Source organism: Gopherus flavomarginatus, chromosome 2 (genome assembly GCF_025201925.1).
Source record: "Gopherus flavomarginatus isolate rGopFla2 chromosome 2, rGopFla2.mat.asm, whole genome shotgun sequence".
NCBI classification, from domain to species: Eukaryota; Metazoa; Chordata; order Testudines; family Testudinidae; genus Gopherus; species Gopherus flavomarginatus.
This window is the reverse complement of record NC_066618.1, coordinates 228,249,928-228,266,504: the sequence shown is the minus strand read 5'-3', so window position 1 is coordinate 228,266,504 and position 16,577 is coordinate 228,249,928. Positions and strand designations below refer to the sequence as shown.

The following is a 16,577-nucleotide window of genomic DNA, read 5'->3' as shown; positions in this document are numbered from 1 at the left end:
TCCGTGGTAAAAAAGAAAATACTTGACTTGTCGCTTTCCTATTAGGCCAGATTGTGATACCCATATTCATGTGGTACTATTCCACCATGAGTAGTCCCATTTAAGTTAGAGATCAGATCATGAACTGGCATAAATTGGCATAGCTCCATCAACATCCATAAAGCTAAGCCAATTTGCAGCAACTGAGGATGTGTCCAAAGGGACTATTTGTGCAATATGCTACTACTCAGTGTGAGCAAGGTATCACAATTTAGTACACTATTATGAGTAATTACATGTATAGATCCTCTTCATTGTAGGATCTTCACAGATAACTGCATTAAGTTTTTGCTCTGTTGCATCAACCCTTAATAACACCACTGTAGTTACAGCTATTTTCATGTGTGCACAAAATCTTGGCAAAAGATGCTATTTCTGTGAGGGCAATGGAAGAATCCTAAGTCGGTTTCTTTCATGTCAGAGCTGGGTTCAGAGGAATGTGGATCCAAAACAATGGCCATGAAAGTATTTCTTAATTTTTGTTTTGTTTACTATCATTAAAATATAACCAAAGAAAGTGAAGATGGAAAAAATAACCTAATGTTACACAGTCCACATAATCCAAAAAAAGAAAGGACAGTCAGAGTTAAGGTGAGCAGAAAACTAGCAATTTTTAGCTCTCAAATTATTAATATCTTTATATTAATAGAGATATTAATAATTTATCTATACCTATATATAGGTATGGTACAATTTGATTTTAATTTTTTATATTGATAGACAATATTGATATTTGTTTTAAAACATTGTTTTCAACATTTTCACAGTGTCAGGGAATTATGTGGGAGTCAGACAATAGGGGAGGTCAGACAAAAATTATTTAATGACAGTAGATGTTGAGATTCAAAAAGTTCAAGCTTTACAACTGTTAAAACGCAGACTGTCAACACCACATGCCAAAATATACAAAATAAATATCCTTAAATCAAATTCTAATAAGTTCTCATGGAGCATTTTTCCTACTTTGCCTATCTGTAAATTTCAGTTATTATCAATGGAAATATTTTTTCATCATTTTGTGTCTGTATGATGTTTACTGACATTGACTGATAAAAATCTAATCCTGCCAAGCCCATTCATATTGGAGTATCTGAAGGCCACATTTACAAATGTAGAAACCTAAGTTGGGCCTGTAAAATAGGCATGCTCAAACACAAACAGATTTGTGTGTTACTGGGCACTTGAATGAGCAATTTCTAATTTTGTGCACAGAAGTGGACATGGTCCTTTAGTTATTTGTTTGCACATGCTCAAGTCTATTTAACTTTTGCATTTGAAGTGCTTATATTTGAAATGTTTGCATATATATGCAAATAAATTCATTATACAATTTCAAAAGAACGTCATATAATTAATTGAGTTTTCTAACATCATGCTTGTGAAGATTGCACAATACACAACTGTTACTACAATGCAAAGACAAAAGTGTAAGAGTGCATGAATATAGTAGACATGGGGATGCATGAAGGGTTGGAATAATAAAGCAATTGTGTGGAGTTTTGTTCAGCAGCCTAAGCAAACAAGAATCTAGAAATTCATTATTAGAACTCTGGATTTTGCACATATGAATTTGGCCTGCTGACACATGACACATGCTCATTTAGTAACATGGTTTTTCTGGTGGTATCTTTGAAGCGGATAATGGAAGAAGCAACTTAAATCAAACTCTAGTTTAAGTAGGTTCGGTGACTCAGATAAGTTGAACTAACTGATAAAAAGCATAGACGTATAGTATGATTTATCAGACACTCCGGCTTTACAGTAATTTGCACTGGTATAAGGGAGAGCAGAATTGGGCTGTCATTCTCAGTTCTCACTAGATGGATCCAATATTTAGAAACATTCAAGCACAGAGTCAGTTGTAGTCAGTGTACAAAAGAAATATTGTTTTAGGGATGATATGACTTTTGGATCTGACCTATAACTTTTATTTAAAGCATCTCAAAATTTTAGGGAAGTTTGGATCTTGACCTAAACTTTTTATGTAGCCCTCAAATGAATAATGGGCCAAAATCCTAGATCCAAAGGAAATTTAATCTTGGGGATTGATAGCTGGATTCCAATTTCTGTAGTTCAATCCACAGCTACATAACAAGCACAGGGTTATGTTCAGCAATGTTCTTATGTTCATAATGCTGATAAAGAATTATGGTTTTGCTTATTTCTTCTTTTTTGCTTAGGTTCTAGATATGTATTTGTTTAAAATACAACTGAATATTATTTCCTCTTTTACACGTCATTTTAAAGCACTTTAAGAGCTACAGATGAAAGGATGCATTGTTATTGTTTGTTAAGACCTGAATTTATGGTTCTACATTTCCCCTACCTCAGTCAATGATATAACACAGAGCAAAGAAGGGCACCTCCCTGCTCTGCTTTAGAGTCTATGTTAGTGATAGGGAAGAAACATAGAACCATGTACTCTATTTTAGACATGTAAAATAGCTTTTCTATTCACCTGTAAGGCAATCTCTTCAGTCTTAATTGACCTCGTTGTGTCTGGTAACTACATAATATTCCAGAAGATCCCAGCTATAAGAGGAAAAACAAGATGAATTAAGTACCACTTCTGAATGTTCGTTGGTTGTATTTTTTAAGTCTAACATTTAAATATTGGGATTTTCGTTAACATGATACTGCACGTGTCCCCAAGGGGTAATGTTTGTATTCCAGTTCCCCAGCCTCTCCAAGAGGCAAATCTTGTTCACCTTACTCATCCAAGTAATCCTATTTGAATAATGGGGCTGCTCATAGAAGTAAGGCAAGCAGGCTATAGCCTTAATGTTGTTTTACCTAAGTCTTCACACTTCCATCTTATTTTGACACAAAGGTGCTCTAAGAATGAAAATCCCTTATGAATTTGATTATTGTTCTCAATATGTTTGTTAAGTAGGTTGCAAGAGCAATGTTGGAGTCAAATCTTGAGATCTCTGCTCATTTTAACTCAGTCTTTGCTCAGAAGTGAGTAAAACCTGAGAAAGAACCACAGAGTTTATCCCTTTGAATTTTTGTGGTAAAAATGTAAATATTAAAGGTATTCTTGTGACAAAAATCAAATAATTTGATCCCTGAGCCTATTTTTTTAGAGCAATCTCGAGTAACCAATAGAAAATGGGCTGTTTTTTAATTTATTCTTCACATAACTTAACTTTTGAAATTATAATCTGAAAAATGAATCTGTTTGGTGGGGGAAACCACATACATGCAATTGCTAATCAAATCTCTCTTCAACAGTAAAGCATTTTTCACATCCAGTGAAATTTTCTAATCGACTGCCTAGTGCTAGCGCCCACACACAGAGCCCTTGTCATGCCAACTCTTATAGCTACGGTCAATGCAGTGAAGACACCCACATAGCAGCAGCTGCTGCTATCCTGAACCTTTCCACCCGCTGCAGGGAAGCAGCAGAGATCCTCTCCAGCAAACCACAGAGTCTGGCTGCCAAGGTAGGATAGTCCAAGAACCTGGAGGGTGTGCTAGCTACTGAAATGTGTACACAAACTGTCTTTCATGGTAGTGACTGCATTAAATCTCAAAAAGGAGGCTTCTCTTTGCATGCTCTTTTGAAGAGAGACAGAAAAATTTAGTAACGTACTGACTGCTTCTGAAAAAAAATTGCAGGAATTAGGTTTTGATGATCTTCATAACTGGATCCAAAGTACATGGAAGGGTGGAGGGAGGAGGAAATGCCAAATCAAATAATTTGTTGGTAGGTAATGGAGCTGAGTCTGTTAATGAAGGATTTTTCCTTATCTTGAAACCTGTGGTAAGCAATCATTCAGATGACTGATAATCAGCTGATTAACAGAGGTTTTATAAGAAAAGTGGAGCAGCAGCATATTCATTAGGTCTGCTTATGATCTTTCTTACAACAGTTGTAGAGTAACTCTACTGACTTCAGTGGAGTTCTGATTTTTACTGGTGTAAGTGAGAGGAAAGCCAAACCCTTGTGTCTGGAGATACTTCAGACAAGTCTCTTTAAGACTGAAGGCCACCTAATAAGAGTAGCTCCTTGTGTGGGTTTCACTGGAGTCATGTTTTTGGTTTGGTCTGAGATGTCTCACTGTTCTTTGTGATTCACAAGAGTCACCATTATGATTTAGTAGCCTTATTTTATGTGACATTACACAGAACCACATTGCTGATGCAACTAGTCAAGATACATTTCTGTGACATCCGTAGGAGTAGGAGAAGCATTTTTGTTTATTATTTGTATTGCAGCCCATTGTGCTAGAAATTGTACAAATACATATCCTTGCCCTAAAGAGAAGATGAATGCTTATAGTTATACAATCTTGCCAGGAGGAAACTGTTAGTGTAAGACAAGACATGTACTAAAATAATACATAAAATACTATATTTATACTTGGTGTGGGCCTTCAGGATCTATCTACCTATCTTTCTATCAATCACATTCTAATGTGTCCATCACTGTCCTATTTAGGCACCAGGCTCAATCTGGCTGGAAGGAGTTTCCACATCTGTTGGCCTACAATGTTCATTGGACCTCCTGCTCTCCACAATCACATAGGCGAATTGGTATTCTTTGTGTGAAATCCCTTCTGTCCGGCAGCTGGTGTAACACCTCCTTAGGTGTTCTGAGCTCTGCACTCCTGCAAAGTGGAATCTCCTATTTTGCTAAGTCTGATTTCCATTTGTCACAGCCAGGGTACTGAAACTGATGTTGGAGGACTCCGCTAAGCAGACATTCTAATGTGGGGCCATGTTCATACCCACCCAGCTTGACGTCAGTCAGCTTAGAGAAATATTTGCCAGGAGCTAGAGTCTGTTAGTGGATTCTTTCCTAGTTGACAGATCCATTTCTGACGTTAGCCATGGAGAGCTTCTTACGCCAGACTTCAGTAGAGGTTTCCTGTCGTGTTGAGAGGGAGGTTGATGCCAATGGTTGAATTAAATTGCTGCCCCAGCCTTTGGCTGAACTCAGTAACAGACGTTTCTTGCCAGCAAAGAGCAATAAAGGGACCATGCAAAACCCAAAGATTTTCTATTCTACACCTGCTTCATGTTTGCCAAATCATGGTAGGTTTGAGTGGGATTGAACATAATATTACAACACTCAGAGACACTCGGGGCACACAGTTTATTCCTTTCTCAGCCCCAGGACTAGCAGCCTAAAAGAATATCATCTGCATACTTTGTCACCTGCTCGCATCCACTTTTGCCAGACTTTCAATAGGACACAGTGACAGCCCAGTGCTACAAAACATGTGATAGAAGAATCAGAATTAGCTTCTTGCCAGAACAGAGGCAAGTAATCTTCAAACTGAGTCAGTGGCCAAAACCACACAAAACCCTTTTTTATATGGTTTTAGTGATTTATTACTTTTAGCAAATTGGGCTCTTAGAGGAAAATATGGAAATAGGCTCTCTAGGAAACTGTATTGCCAATAAGGGGAACTATCTTTATTTTAATATGCCGCAACTCAAGTGATTTTAAAAAAATACCTACAACTATTTTTAAATGGTGCTGAATTTTTGTGATGGACATTTGCTATGGGAACATTTAACTATTTGCGCATCTTACAAATTTTCCAATTGTCTAAAAAATCCTAAGGATTCTATCTACCATATATTGCATTTGTGCACAAATAATACAATAACAGCAATAGATTCATTTGACACAACTGCTATTTCCTTTATTTGTTCTCAGCAATACACATAGGTGCCACACCTGAAAATTTTTGTGTGAGTGGCTTAAATTGGGGACTGTGTAGCTCCAGATCCCTGCTCCTACACCCTGTCCATTTGCCAAAAAAAAAAAGGCAGTACAGACAGCAACAGTGCAGATCAAAGCTCCACGACTTGCAAGAGTCTTTATCTCCTGCATGGCTTTTAAGTATTGTCCCACCTTTGCACGATGGCATACCTTGCTGATGTGAGTGATATGGATGGATGGATCTGGACCATTTCTGTTGCATTCAGGTTACTCTGTGTCTGCAGAGGAGCGGCAGGATTTCTTCTCAAAGAGTAGCTGAAAGTGCATGTCTGTAAATATATCTGAACAGTTTATTTTTACAAAAGTAATTTCCCATTGCTGTTTCTGGTATTTCATGTCTGCCAAATTTTGTGTCTTGGTTTCTAAAATTTAGTTCGTTTCTTAGTAAGCATTTGCCCTTTTGCCTTGAAAATGGGTCATTTTTCACTAAAAATATCCAACCTTTAAATGGGAAAATTACATTTGTTTTAAAAAAAATAGCAAGTTTCATTTTTTTGGTGAATTTGGAATATCTTCAGCTATGTTGGAAAAGCTTCCTGCAGTTCTAGGCTTCAGGGGGAAAGGAAGGTGAGTAGCCTGAGCTAAATAAAGGAAGAGGGGGAAAGTCACATTATACTTTTAGCAGTGCTCTTGGCCGGAAAAGTAGCACAGTGACAACTGATGTACAGTGTGGATCGACCATATATAACTATAAAAATTATCTCATGATGGACTGGGTTTACTTTCAGTCCAAATTAATTTGGATTCCAAGTTCCTTCAATTAATTTGCAGCCAAGTGCAAACAAAATATAGTGGCCATCCTGGAAACCTTTACCATTTTTTTTTAAATAGGTACTATGTTACTGTGATATTCACAGGACTGGAGCTGGTTTCTAGATAAAACCACCTGGGATTCCACTACGCTGGGCCCCGGAAATATAGAAATGATACAGATACAGTCCTCAACCCAAATAAAAGAATCAGGCACTGCATCGCAATCTCACAGCATAACTGTCTGCACATGGGGCACAATCCAACTGCCACTGAAACAAATGGAAGTTGGGTCATTGAAAGTTGGGTCAGGGCCATATTCTCTAGCACAATGCAAGTGCCCATAGCAGGTCTTGTCAGAAATTTTCTCTGTTTTACAACCGTCACCACTGCTGCCACTCACAGAGGTAGAAGCACACAGTATGGTCTATCTTTATCCTCATCACTGCTGCTTGCCAAGCATTCTGTTGAATGTTTTGGTGGTGTTCCCACCTGTTTAGACAAAATGGCATATGCACACAGTGCCTTGAAAGAAAACAAAAAAATGACACTTGCTTGAAATGTTTGAAGTTCAAATACTGTTGTTGTTTTTAACAAAACCCGAAAACACAAACTGTGTCATCCGTCCATTCTTGGATATTGATGATGATGATGATGACGACTGCATCAGTTATGTAGATAATGCAGTTGATTGGCAGCATGCTTACCAGACAAGTCACTACCCCAAACATCTTAAAATCTAAATACAGAACACTGCTTGCAGAACCAGGCCAATGGCTAGCATAACCTTCTGAAGAAAAAAAGGACACGCTGAATAGCTCTAGCTGTTGCATTGTTACACGGCTGCAGATATTGTATCGTTGCAATGTTCTTCTCTTTCTTTCTTTCTTTCTTTCTTTCTTTCTTTCTTTCTTTCTTTCTTTCTTTCTTTCTTTCTTCAGTTTGCAAGTTTCTCAGGGCAGGGACTGTGTCTTTTTGTGTGTGTCTCAAATAGTGTCAAGGGTAGCATAAGATCCTGATCTTGCAAACACCTACACCCATGCTTAACTTTAAGCAACTGAGTATTCCAGATGACTTCTGTGGAAGAACTTGCATACTTAAAGTTAAGTATGGGTGTAAGTCTTTGTAGAATCAGGACCCAAGTGCTTACATTTTTTTAATAATTGTTAGCAACCCTTCCTCCCTCCTCCGCCTCCCCCCCCACGTAATGCCTTGAATGCAGGCACATTAGGAATCACATCCATTCAAAGAGTAATATAGTGTGCACACTTAAAGAATTCGTTGTGATTTTATAGATTTATTGGTTCCAGAGATATTTCTTATATTGAAAATGAAGAGTATTTTAGAATAGTAATAACCAGACTCAGCCTTCCAAGTGCATCTATTGCACAGTGGGAAAACAAAATAGCAGGTGTTTTTCTGTCTTTGGACAATCAAAGAATGGATAGAAAGCCCTACACATTACAGTAGAACCTTCTTAAGACCCCAGTTCTGCAATGAGAATCATGTGGAAACAATGATTCACCATGCTGATCTAACTGTAGTGTAAAGGCCTAACTTGGAATTGTTACTTCAGAGACATTGCAGAATACTAAATATTGCGAGTTACCAAATGAGCCAACAAACACAAAAGCAAGGGATAAATCCATCATACATGAGCCATACCTTGTTCATTTAGTAGATTAACGTAGTTCAGTTTTAATGGTTAATGGCAATACTTCATAGTGTACTAGGAAATGTTCTGTAATATATTTTATAAAAATAAAGAAGTCAGATTGTGAGACCTCACCACAAAGCTCAGCTGTTAATCTTAGCTTTAAATCTTTGCTGTGAAGTGGCTAGTAATTTGTGTGTACAATTTTTGTGGTATTCATATTAGCGTGGCACTTCTGCTGTATCTGTTTCACTGCACAGATCCTAGGGGAAAGGGGAAATATATTTTAGTCATTTTTCTCTCATTTTTCATTCTAAACTCCTTTTTCCAGCTGCTTCTCAGACCTGTGGGGGTGATTATACTCTCATTGTCATCGGAATAAATCAGGAGTAGCTTGAATGCCATTAGCATGGTTCTGTTCTCACACTGGTTTTGCACTGGTTTCACTTTATTGTCTTCACAGAATTGTTTCCTGGTTTACATCAGCATAAATGAGATCAAACTCAGGACCGTTACTGATTTAATATAGGGAAGAATCAGGCACATGAGCCTTCATTGGCCAGATATATTTTATACTTCTGTAGCTTATATACTTCAGTTTTTAAGCTAAGAACTTGTACATTTTACATTGCTATGGTAAACTTATTTGAAAGGTATCATGATGTGAAATCAACCAGGCCTACTCTGGCCCTCATTACTTTCAGTAGGATCAAAATTGGGTCTTTACTGAAGTCAAAACTGCTCTTAGAACAGGAACCAAATATTACAAGTCAAATATATGTTCCTTCTATTTTTATTTCATAGCTGTAGTCTAACAAAAACTTTAGGCATTTTTTTCTTGTTAATTCCCCTTTAAAATAAATACTGGGAAAATAAGGAAAGGAAACATATTCAGAGGAAGGTAGGATGAGACTAGAAAAGAAAATTGGAACAGTCTCTGTGACCATCCCTTTTTCCCCTCACCATTTGGAGTTTGCAATGAATGCAGCAGAGTGTTCAGAATAAAAAGCCATGCTGTAAATTTGTGATCCATCCGACTATGAGCAAAAGAGAATCTTTTTCCATTACTATATTTAATTGTTGTGTGCATCTGTGAGCTCACTTAAACCCCATCTGTACACTATTTCACAAATGCATACAATCCATGCTTTTTCTGGTTGGAATTTGGTGCGTGTTGCACAACCCAACTTCTGTGTGAATTTTGGGAAAGCATTGGAAAATCTCTTAATAGCCACATCAGTAAATGTTCTTCCCATCAATCAAATCTCATTGGTGCAGCAAATAATGCCTTATTTCCAGTGATGATATATATTTCCTGACATTTTGCAATCTGCAATTTAATTTGGGAGGACTATGACTGTTTTTGTTCAATTTTTTGTTGTTGTTGCCTTCAGAGTAGTTGATATTTTGTCAGTGACAGAGAATCTGCACTATTTATGATTTTTTAAACTATAAAAGTACTGCAGCCTAGTCACATGGCTTCTTCTCCTAAGCCATCTGTCACAGAGGTCTGGAATTTTATGTGAATATTGGTTGTGCAGACTTAACTCAAGTTCTTTTTATTATGAAAAATGTCACCAACTACAATATTTAGCATTTTACTTTACATTGGTCATTAAACTTGATTACTGTAGCTCTGTTTCATTGCTATAGTTACATATCAACTGTGAAGCCAAAAAAGGCTGGGGCAATCATGGCCAAGCTATATTGTCGGATCCTGGAGAATGTACTTGGCAGTGATATAGTTAATATCTTGGATTTTTGTAACTAAGGTTTATTAAAGCTGGTATAAAAATTTATTTGATATTATACAGATGGCATAAGATGTTGTGGTTACTAAGTTATTATCCAGGATAAGCTGTACTGTCAAATTCAGGGCTTAAAACTATCACAGGAGATTAAACTATTTACTAAAAAAGGGCAGAAAGATATAACCAAAGCGTCTTAGTACGAACATATTAGAAGTGTATTTACTTCCCATAAATATAATAGTGCATAGCTCTCTTTAATCTGAGTGATTGACAATGTGAACTTTGTCATGCAAGAGAAACAAATACAAGAGGTGCCTTTGAGTTTCTAAATTGTCCACAAGCAGCTAGTCGAGTAGTCCTTGGAACTAGGCTAGTGCATCTCTCTTAGGTTTTTGGCTGGTCAATGGCATGAGGGCCCCACAGCAAGAGCTGATCATTAAGTTCTTCATTTCCAGCAATGCCTAGTGACTTTGTATGTTTTGGTCTCAGGTGCCCAACTTGAAGCACCTCACAGAAGCCTGATTTTCAGAAGGCAGGTGCTCAACAGTTCCGAAGATTGGTTTCCTTTAAGGTGTCTAGAGTTGGGCACCCAAAAATTGACCCATCCCAAATCACTCATTACTTTTGAAAATGTAGGCCTGGATCACTGACTACCATCGGCATTCGCAGCCTGCCAACAATTACGCTTGAGGAAACTGATTTCCTTTGCTGAAGAAAGTCTAGATGGGCAATACAAACACTGAATTGTTGGATGGTCTTTAAATGCTTATAAAGGCCTGGAAGTTGCTAATTATGTTACCAAATCTTTGGCCTCCTTCAGTAAAATGACATTACTGCTGCTGGTACCATGATTTGAAATAGATCACAATGTGTAAGTCACCCTGTAGTTAAATGCACATTGTGATTTCATTTATTCTTTGAAAATGGTGCCACAGAAGGATTAGTATATGGCTACCTGGATGGTGCCTGTGCCCAATCTGAGTCCAGCCAGGTGGCCTATCATACCATCAACACTGAAGCAGAACTCCACATTGCTTTGTATTGGATTGTAAGCTTTTTGAGGACATGATTGTCTCTTACTATGGTTATACAGTACCTAGCACATTTGGGCCCCAAGCCCTAACTGGGGCCTCTGGGCCCTTCTGCAATACAAATAATAAAACAATAGCAATGGGAACATATAGTGTTAACTGCAGACATCTTTGTACTTACTGCCTGATAAGTCATCTTTACTCTGATGTCAGCCCATAACCGCAAAGCCAGTGTTGGCCTGTTAAGACTGGACAATCTATGCAATAAGGATGCACAGGTCTCTGCTCTTCCAGAGACCAGAAAGTCGTACATACTCACAGCCTGAAACCAGAGTCTCATTCCATGGTCCCATTTGACTAATAACTGTGAGCTGTGGCAGAAGGTGACTCTTCTGATATTCCCCCATCCACGCACATATAACGTTGTTCCTTGATTTGAGAGCTGCCCTTTTGCGCCACCTCATGGCTTTTCTAACCACGCAGAAGGGATGGGGATGCCAAGAGGCAGTGGAAACTTCACAAACAAGTGACAGGGAGATGGTTTACAATTTCTTAAATGAGGTTGTAGACAGGCCAGGTGTGTGGGTGATGTGTTTTCAGAGGTGAGAAACCCAACAGGCAGGGGCAGAGCTGGATTGTTACTTCAGATACTGACAAAACCTAGGGACAGCCCTGCCCAAATAATATAGTACATAGGATGTATATTTGTAACCTTTTTACTGAGTCCAACTTTAAGGACACAATTGCCAGACCAAGAATTCTGTCTTATATTCCACTTTTATGGGCAGCTGTGGAAGGAGAGGGGGAGGGAACAAGGAGCTTTACCTTCCCTATGCTCGTAAGAGAGGCAGTAGCAGCCCCTGCTGCCAGGTCTCACGATGACATAAGGAGAAAGGGAGGGGCAAGGATGAGGCCTACCATAGGATACACACACGTACCAGCCAGCAGAACTATCCCATTGAAGAGGAAAGTGTATGCTATATGCTGGAGATCTCTGAGAGGAATCGTACATGGTGCCTTCTGGAACACTCCCTATGCCAGTGTGGCTCTACCCTGCTCCTATTGCAGGTCTGTGCCTTAATGGCACAATCTGGCACTTGTTTTGTAGTAAATCTTTTAAAATGTGCTTTCCAAGTCAAATTCTGCTTAAGGCAATATGTTATTCTCCTTCGTCTGTTTTAGCACATTTCCGCCCCCCATGTTACAGATGTTGTAATATTTCTGGGGTGTGAGGGAGGAGATGGTGGAAATGTAATAATAATGCTGTTGATGAACTAAGCAGTGCATTAATGCTTTAACTGTGAATGGAGGTCATAGTTCTCTCTAAGAGTAAAAAGATCAAGAAGATTTAAAGCTAAACTTTTTTTAAATAAACTCAGATTTAGCATGTATAGTTTACATTTTAGAAGCATCTTATTTAAATGCTACTTACTGTGTTTAAGCTCAGAAGCCTGCAGAGCATTACTGAGGTTACACTTAAGTCTGCCTAAGAATTAAACATTAACTGATGTAAATCCAAAAGCTGGTTTTAGACTCAGATAAATTTAAATGAAAGCATGCATTTACAATTATCCGTTAAAAGCACCACATGGCTATGTTGCAGCCTCAAACTGTGCATTGTCTAAACATTTCTCTGTTTCCTGTTATATATCAGGGAGCTGAGATAGAAGTGGATGAAAATGGCACTCTGGATTTGAGCATGAAAAAGAACCGAAACCAGGACAAGGTTATGCCTCTAACTTCTTCCAACGCAGCACTTCCCACTCCTTCCTCTTCTCCCTTCAAAACAAGCAGCATTCTGGTAAATGCGGCCTTCTACCAGGCTCTCTGTGAACAGGAGGGCTGGGATATGCCAATCAACTATAGCAAGACACATGGCAGGAAAGAGGAAGAGAAAGAGGTATCGTTTCAGCTTTTCAGTTAGAGCCGTTGAAGAACTGACACTAAAGCCCTCTGTTTCAAAAGTGGCCTCTAATCTTGGGTGCTTGAATGCCCAGCTTGAGACATGCTGGCCTCCATATTCAAAAGTGATGACTAATTTGGAGTACCCAGTTTGATACATCTTAATGAAGACTGATTTGCAGAATGTGGGCGCTCAGCAGTTTGTGAAAATCAGGCCAATTTTAATGGTGTCTCAAATAGAGCACATAAAATCATTAGTCACTTTTGAAAATCTTGGCCCTAAGGCCTTACTTTTAGAACTACTGGGCACTTGTAAAGCAACTCTTCATTTTAACTGGAATAATGGGGCATGCAAGTCTCTCAACCTGTGTAACCTAAGGTATACAAAATAGAACCCATTTTTGAAAATGTATCCCTACTCTCCAGTGTCTGGAGGGTCATTACCTAACTGAAGTATATTTTTCTCTTTTTAAAAATGTCCAAGTAACCTTATAATTTTGAAGCGCAATGTAATTCTTCCAAGCAACTTTATTATTTTGTGCATTCCAGACATCTCTGTGTTTGGGTATGTATAAATACAGGCATGAAATCCTACAATAATTTTTCACTGGGACAATTATCATTTCTTTGACACATTTCAGGTATGCATTGCTCACATCATCCTATTGCAAGTCTTGCAGGGTCCAAAGATTAAAATTTCAGAAATGCACACTCCCCAATAGATTGATGGAATTAGGGAACATCAATTGAAATAAATAGCCCCAAAATATAAAAACCTAAATAAATCACCCAAAACTAACTCAGGATGGGTACAGGCAGCTGCCATGACAAGACTCCACAAGACAAGCTGCCAGATGTTAGCTGGTCGTATGGTAACTGTCGTGTCCAGGAGAGCCAAGTGCTGATAATTTTCTTGCTTTATGTGTCTTTGTTTTGCCCCTTTTGTGTATTTTTTTATTGACTGCTGGCAGCATAGCGTCCTTTGGTTTTCTTATTTCTTTTTTTGGCTGCATGTTTCTTCTGAACTTACCTACCAGAATAGGGTGCAGAGAAGGTTTGGTTGGATTTGTTATCATAGTGAAGAATATGCATAGGCAGCTAACTAAATGAAATCTTGGTAATGGACAGAGATAGGCCTGAGTTCTGTTCCAGCCCCAAAGTTCCCCATAGTTCAGATCTGGCAATTTGTTCAGGGTCTAATATATATATTTGCATGAAGTAGAAAAGTAGCACTTTAGCATTGTAGTTATTATAGAAGTGGGTTTTTTTCTGAATTATCATCATTGGTGAACTTTAATAAAGTAACATATTCAACAAGGATAGATCTACCTAGAGCTGAGGATGGGGATTCACCTCTAGTATTTCAAAATGCCTGGGAAAAAAGGGGTATCAGTCATGTGAATAGAAAACTCTCAGGATGGGTGCACAGGGCCACCCAGAGGATTCAGGGGGCCTGAGGCAAAGCAATTTCAGGGGCCCCTTCCATAAAAAAAAAGTTGAAATACTATAGAATACTATATTGCTTCACTTGCCCCCTCCCCTTCCCGGAGAAGCCCTGGGAAAAATAAACATTTAAAAACCTTCTGCATCTCGGCACAAACCCAGTTTTGAGAAAACTTCTTTTCAAGTGACCTTTACAAGGTATCACTGGTTCTCAGCATCAGCTAATCCTAAAAGGCACTAAAGCTCATTAAAAGGGTTGAGCAAATATTTTCCATCAAAACTTTTTTTGGATCGAAAACTAGGGGTTTTTAAAAAGCAGGAAAAAAACACGGACAATGTCTGCTTTCCTTCAATATTTGTTGTGGTTTTTTAATTGAAAAGCTGAAATTAGTCTGCCAAAACCTGAACATGGTTTGGGGTTTCAGAAGTGTGTGGCCAAATATTTGCTGCTTGCTGTGTTTGTTTAAAGAAACAATAAAAAAAATCTGCTTAAAAAAAAAAAAACCAAAACTTTTGAACCACCTCAGCTTGTGACCAAATGCCTGAGCCCATCCAGTCAGAGATTTTTCCAGGTTTCTGATACTCTGCTGGCTTCCTTGAGTCATATCTGTCTCCATAACTTTGGGTTCATTTAGCTTAGAACATAAGAATGGCCATACTGGGTCAGACCAAAGGTCCATCCAGTTCAGTATCCTGTCTACTGACAGTGGCCAATGCCAAGTGCCCCAGAGGGAGTGAACCTAACACGTAATGATCAAGTGATCTCTCTCCTGCCATCCATCTCCACCCTCTGACAACAGAAGCTAGGGACACCATTCCTTACCCATCCTGACTTAACCTCCATGAATGTATCTGTTTCCTAGAGACTGGCTCCACGGGGTCCCTCACAAACTGGAGAGGGTTACTGTGGGTTTGTCTTTAGTATATCTTATGTACGTACTCCACAAACTGAGCATTTGAGGTTGTTCCAGAATATGGGATTAGCCTATATTGTGAAAACTGAAATGCTCAAAATAGCACATGCATATGAATGGACAGAGGGTGCTAAAATTAAATTAACCCAGGGGTTCTCAAACTGGGGGTCAGGACCCCTCAGGGGTCACAAGGTTATTACTGGGGGTCGCCAGCTGTCAGCCTCCACCTCAATGTCTGCTTTGCCTCCAGCATTTATAATAGTGTTAAATATATAAAAAAGTGTTTTTAATTTATAAGGGGGGGTCACACTCAGAGTTTTGCTATGTGAAAGGGGTCACCAGTACAAAAGTTTGAGAACCACTGAATTAACCCCTTTGGAGCCTTGGGGAATGCAGGGGATGGAATGGGGCGTCTCCCTTAGTAGGACTGGAAAGGAGGTAGGTGTATAGGATATTGCTCTTCTCATGTGACCCCTCCCCCATGGACAAGATAACAGCTTGGCTCTTTGTGTTAAATAGCTGTCTGCAAGCCTTAAACTGCTGAATGAGCTTTAGGGTAGGGAAGGCTGTGCCTCCCCAAACAGCCTGGCCCTGCACCCTATCCAATCCCCACTCACTTCCTGCCCCCCAACTGCCCCCCTCAGAATCCCTGACCCATCCTGCTCCTTGTGCCCTCACTGCTCCCCCCAAGGCCCCCACCCCAACCACCACCCCAGGACCCCACCCCCCACCAACCCCCCCATTCCCTGTCCCCTGACTGCCCCGACCCGTATTCCCCCACCACACACACTGAGTCCTGATAGACCCCCGGAATGCCCATGATCCAACCCCCATTTCCCGTCCCCTGACCACCCCCCAGAACCTCTGCCCCGCCCTGTGCCCTGACTGTCCCTGGGACTCCCTGCCCCTTAGCCAACCCCTCCCGGCCCCCTGCCATGCTGCTTACCCCTGCCTTCCCCTTTTCCTGGAGCCGCGTCCAGGAGCGGCCCTGGACAGTGCTGCAGTGGCGTGACTCCAGTGGGGCCCTGGAGCTCGCAGCCCCGCCCCCTTACCACATGGCTCCAAGCGAGGCAGAGCTCAGGCCCCGCCCGAGCCACGCCGCTTTAGCTTTGTCCAGGGCTGCTCCTGTACGCGTTCCACTGAGGTGCCGAAGGATGGGGGAAGGTGGAGGCGGGGATGGGGATGGAGCATTTTCTTGTGGGCCCCCGTGGTGCCCGGGGCAAATTGCCCCACTTGCCCCCCCTCTGGGCAGCCCTGTGGGTGCAGGCAGTTGCCATGATGAGACTCCACAAGACAGACTGCCAAGTATTAGGTGGTCTTATGGTAGCTGTCATGTCCTGGAGAGCTAAGTGCTGT

General features: G+C 40.0%; 1 protein-coding gene across 7 annotated transcripts in view; it reads left to right on the top strand.

Moving 5' to 3' along the window:
* Positions 1-16,577, top strand: part of ST18 (ST18 C2H2C-type zinc finger transcription factor) — a 230,187-nt gene that overhangs the window by 184,020 nt on the left and 29,590 nt on the right. For all 7 annotated transcript variants that reach the window (XR_007772789.1, XM_050941937.1, XM_050941938.1 and 4 more), the window contains 2 exons: positions 3,274-3,485; positions 12,617-12,862. Coding sequence is in view for 6 of the 7 variants with exons in the window: in XM_050941937.1 (XP_050797894.1) it covers positions 3,274-3,485; positions 12,617-12,862 (458 nt within the window). In the remaining variant the exon portion in view is untranslated. The remainder of the gene's footprint in view (positions 1-3,273; positions 3,486-12,616; positions 12,863-16,577) is intronic.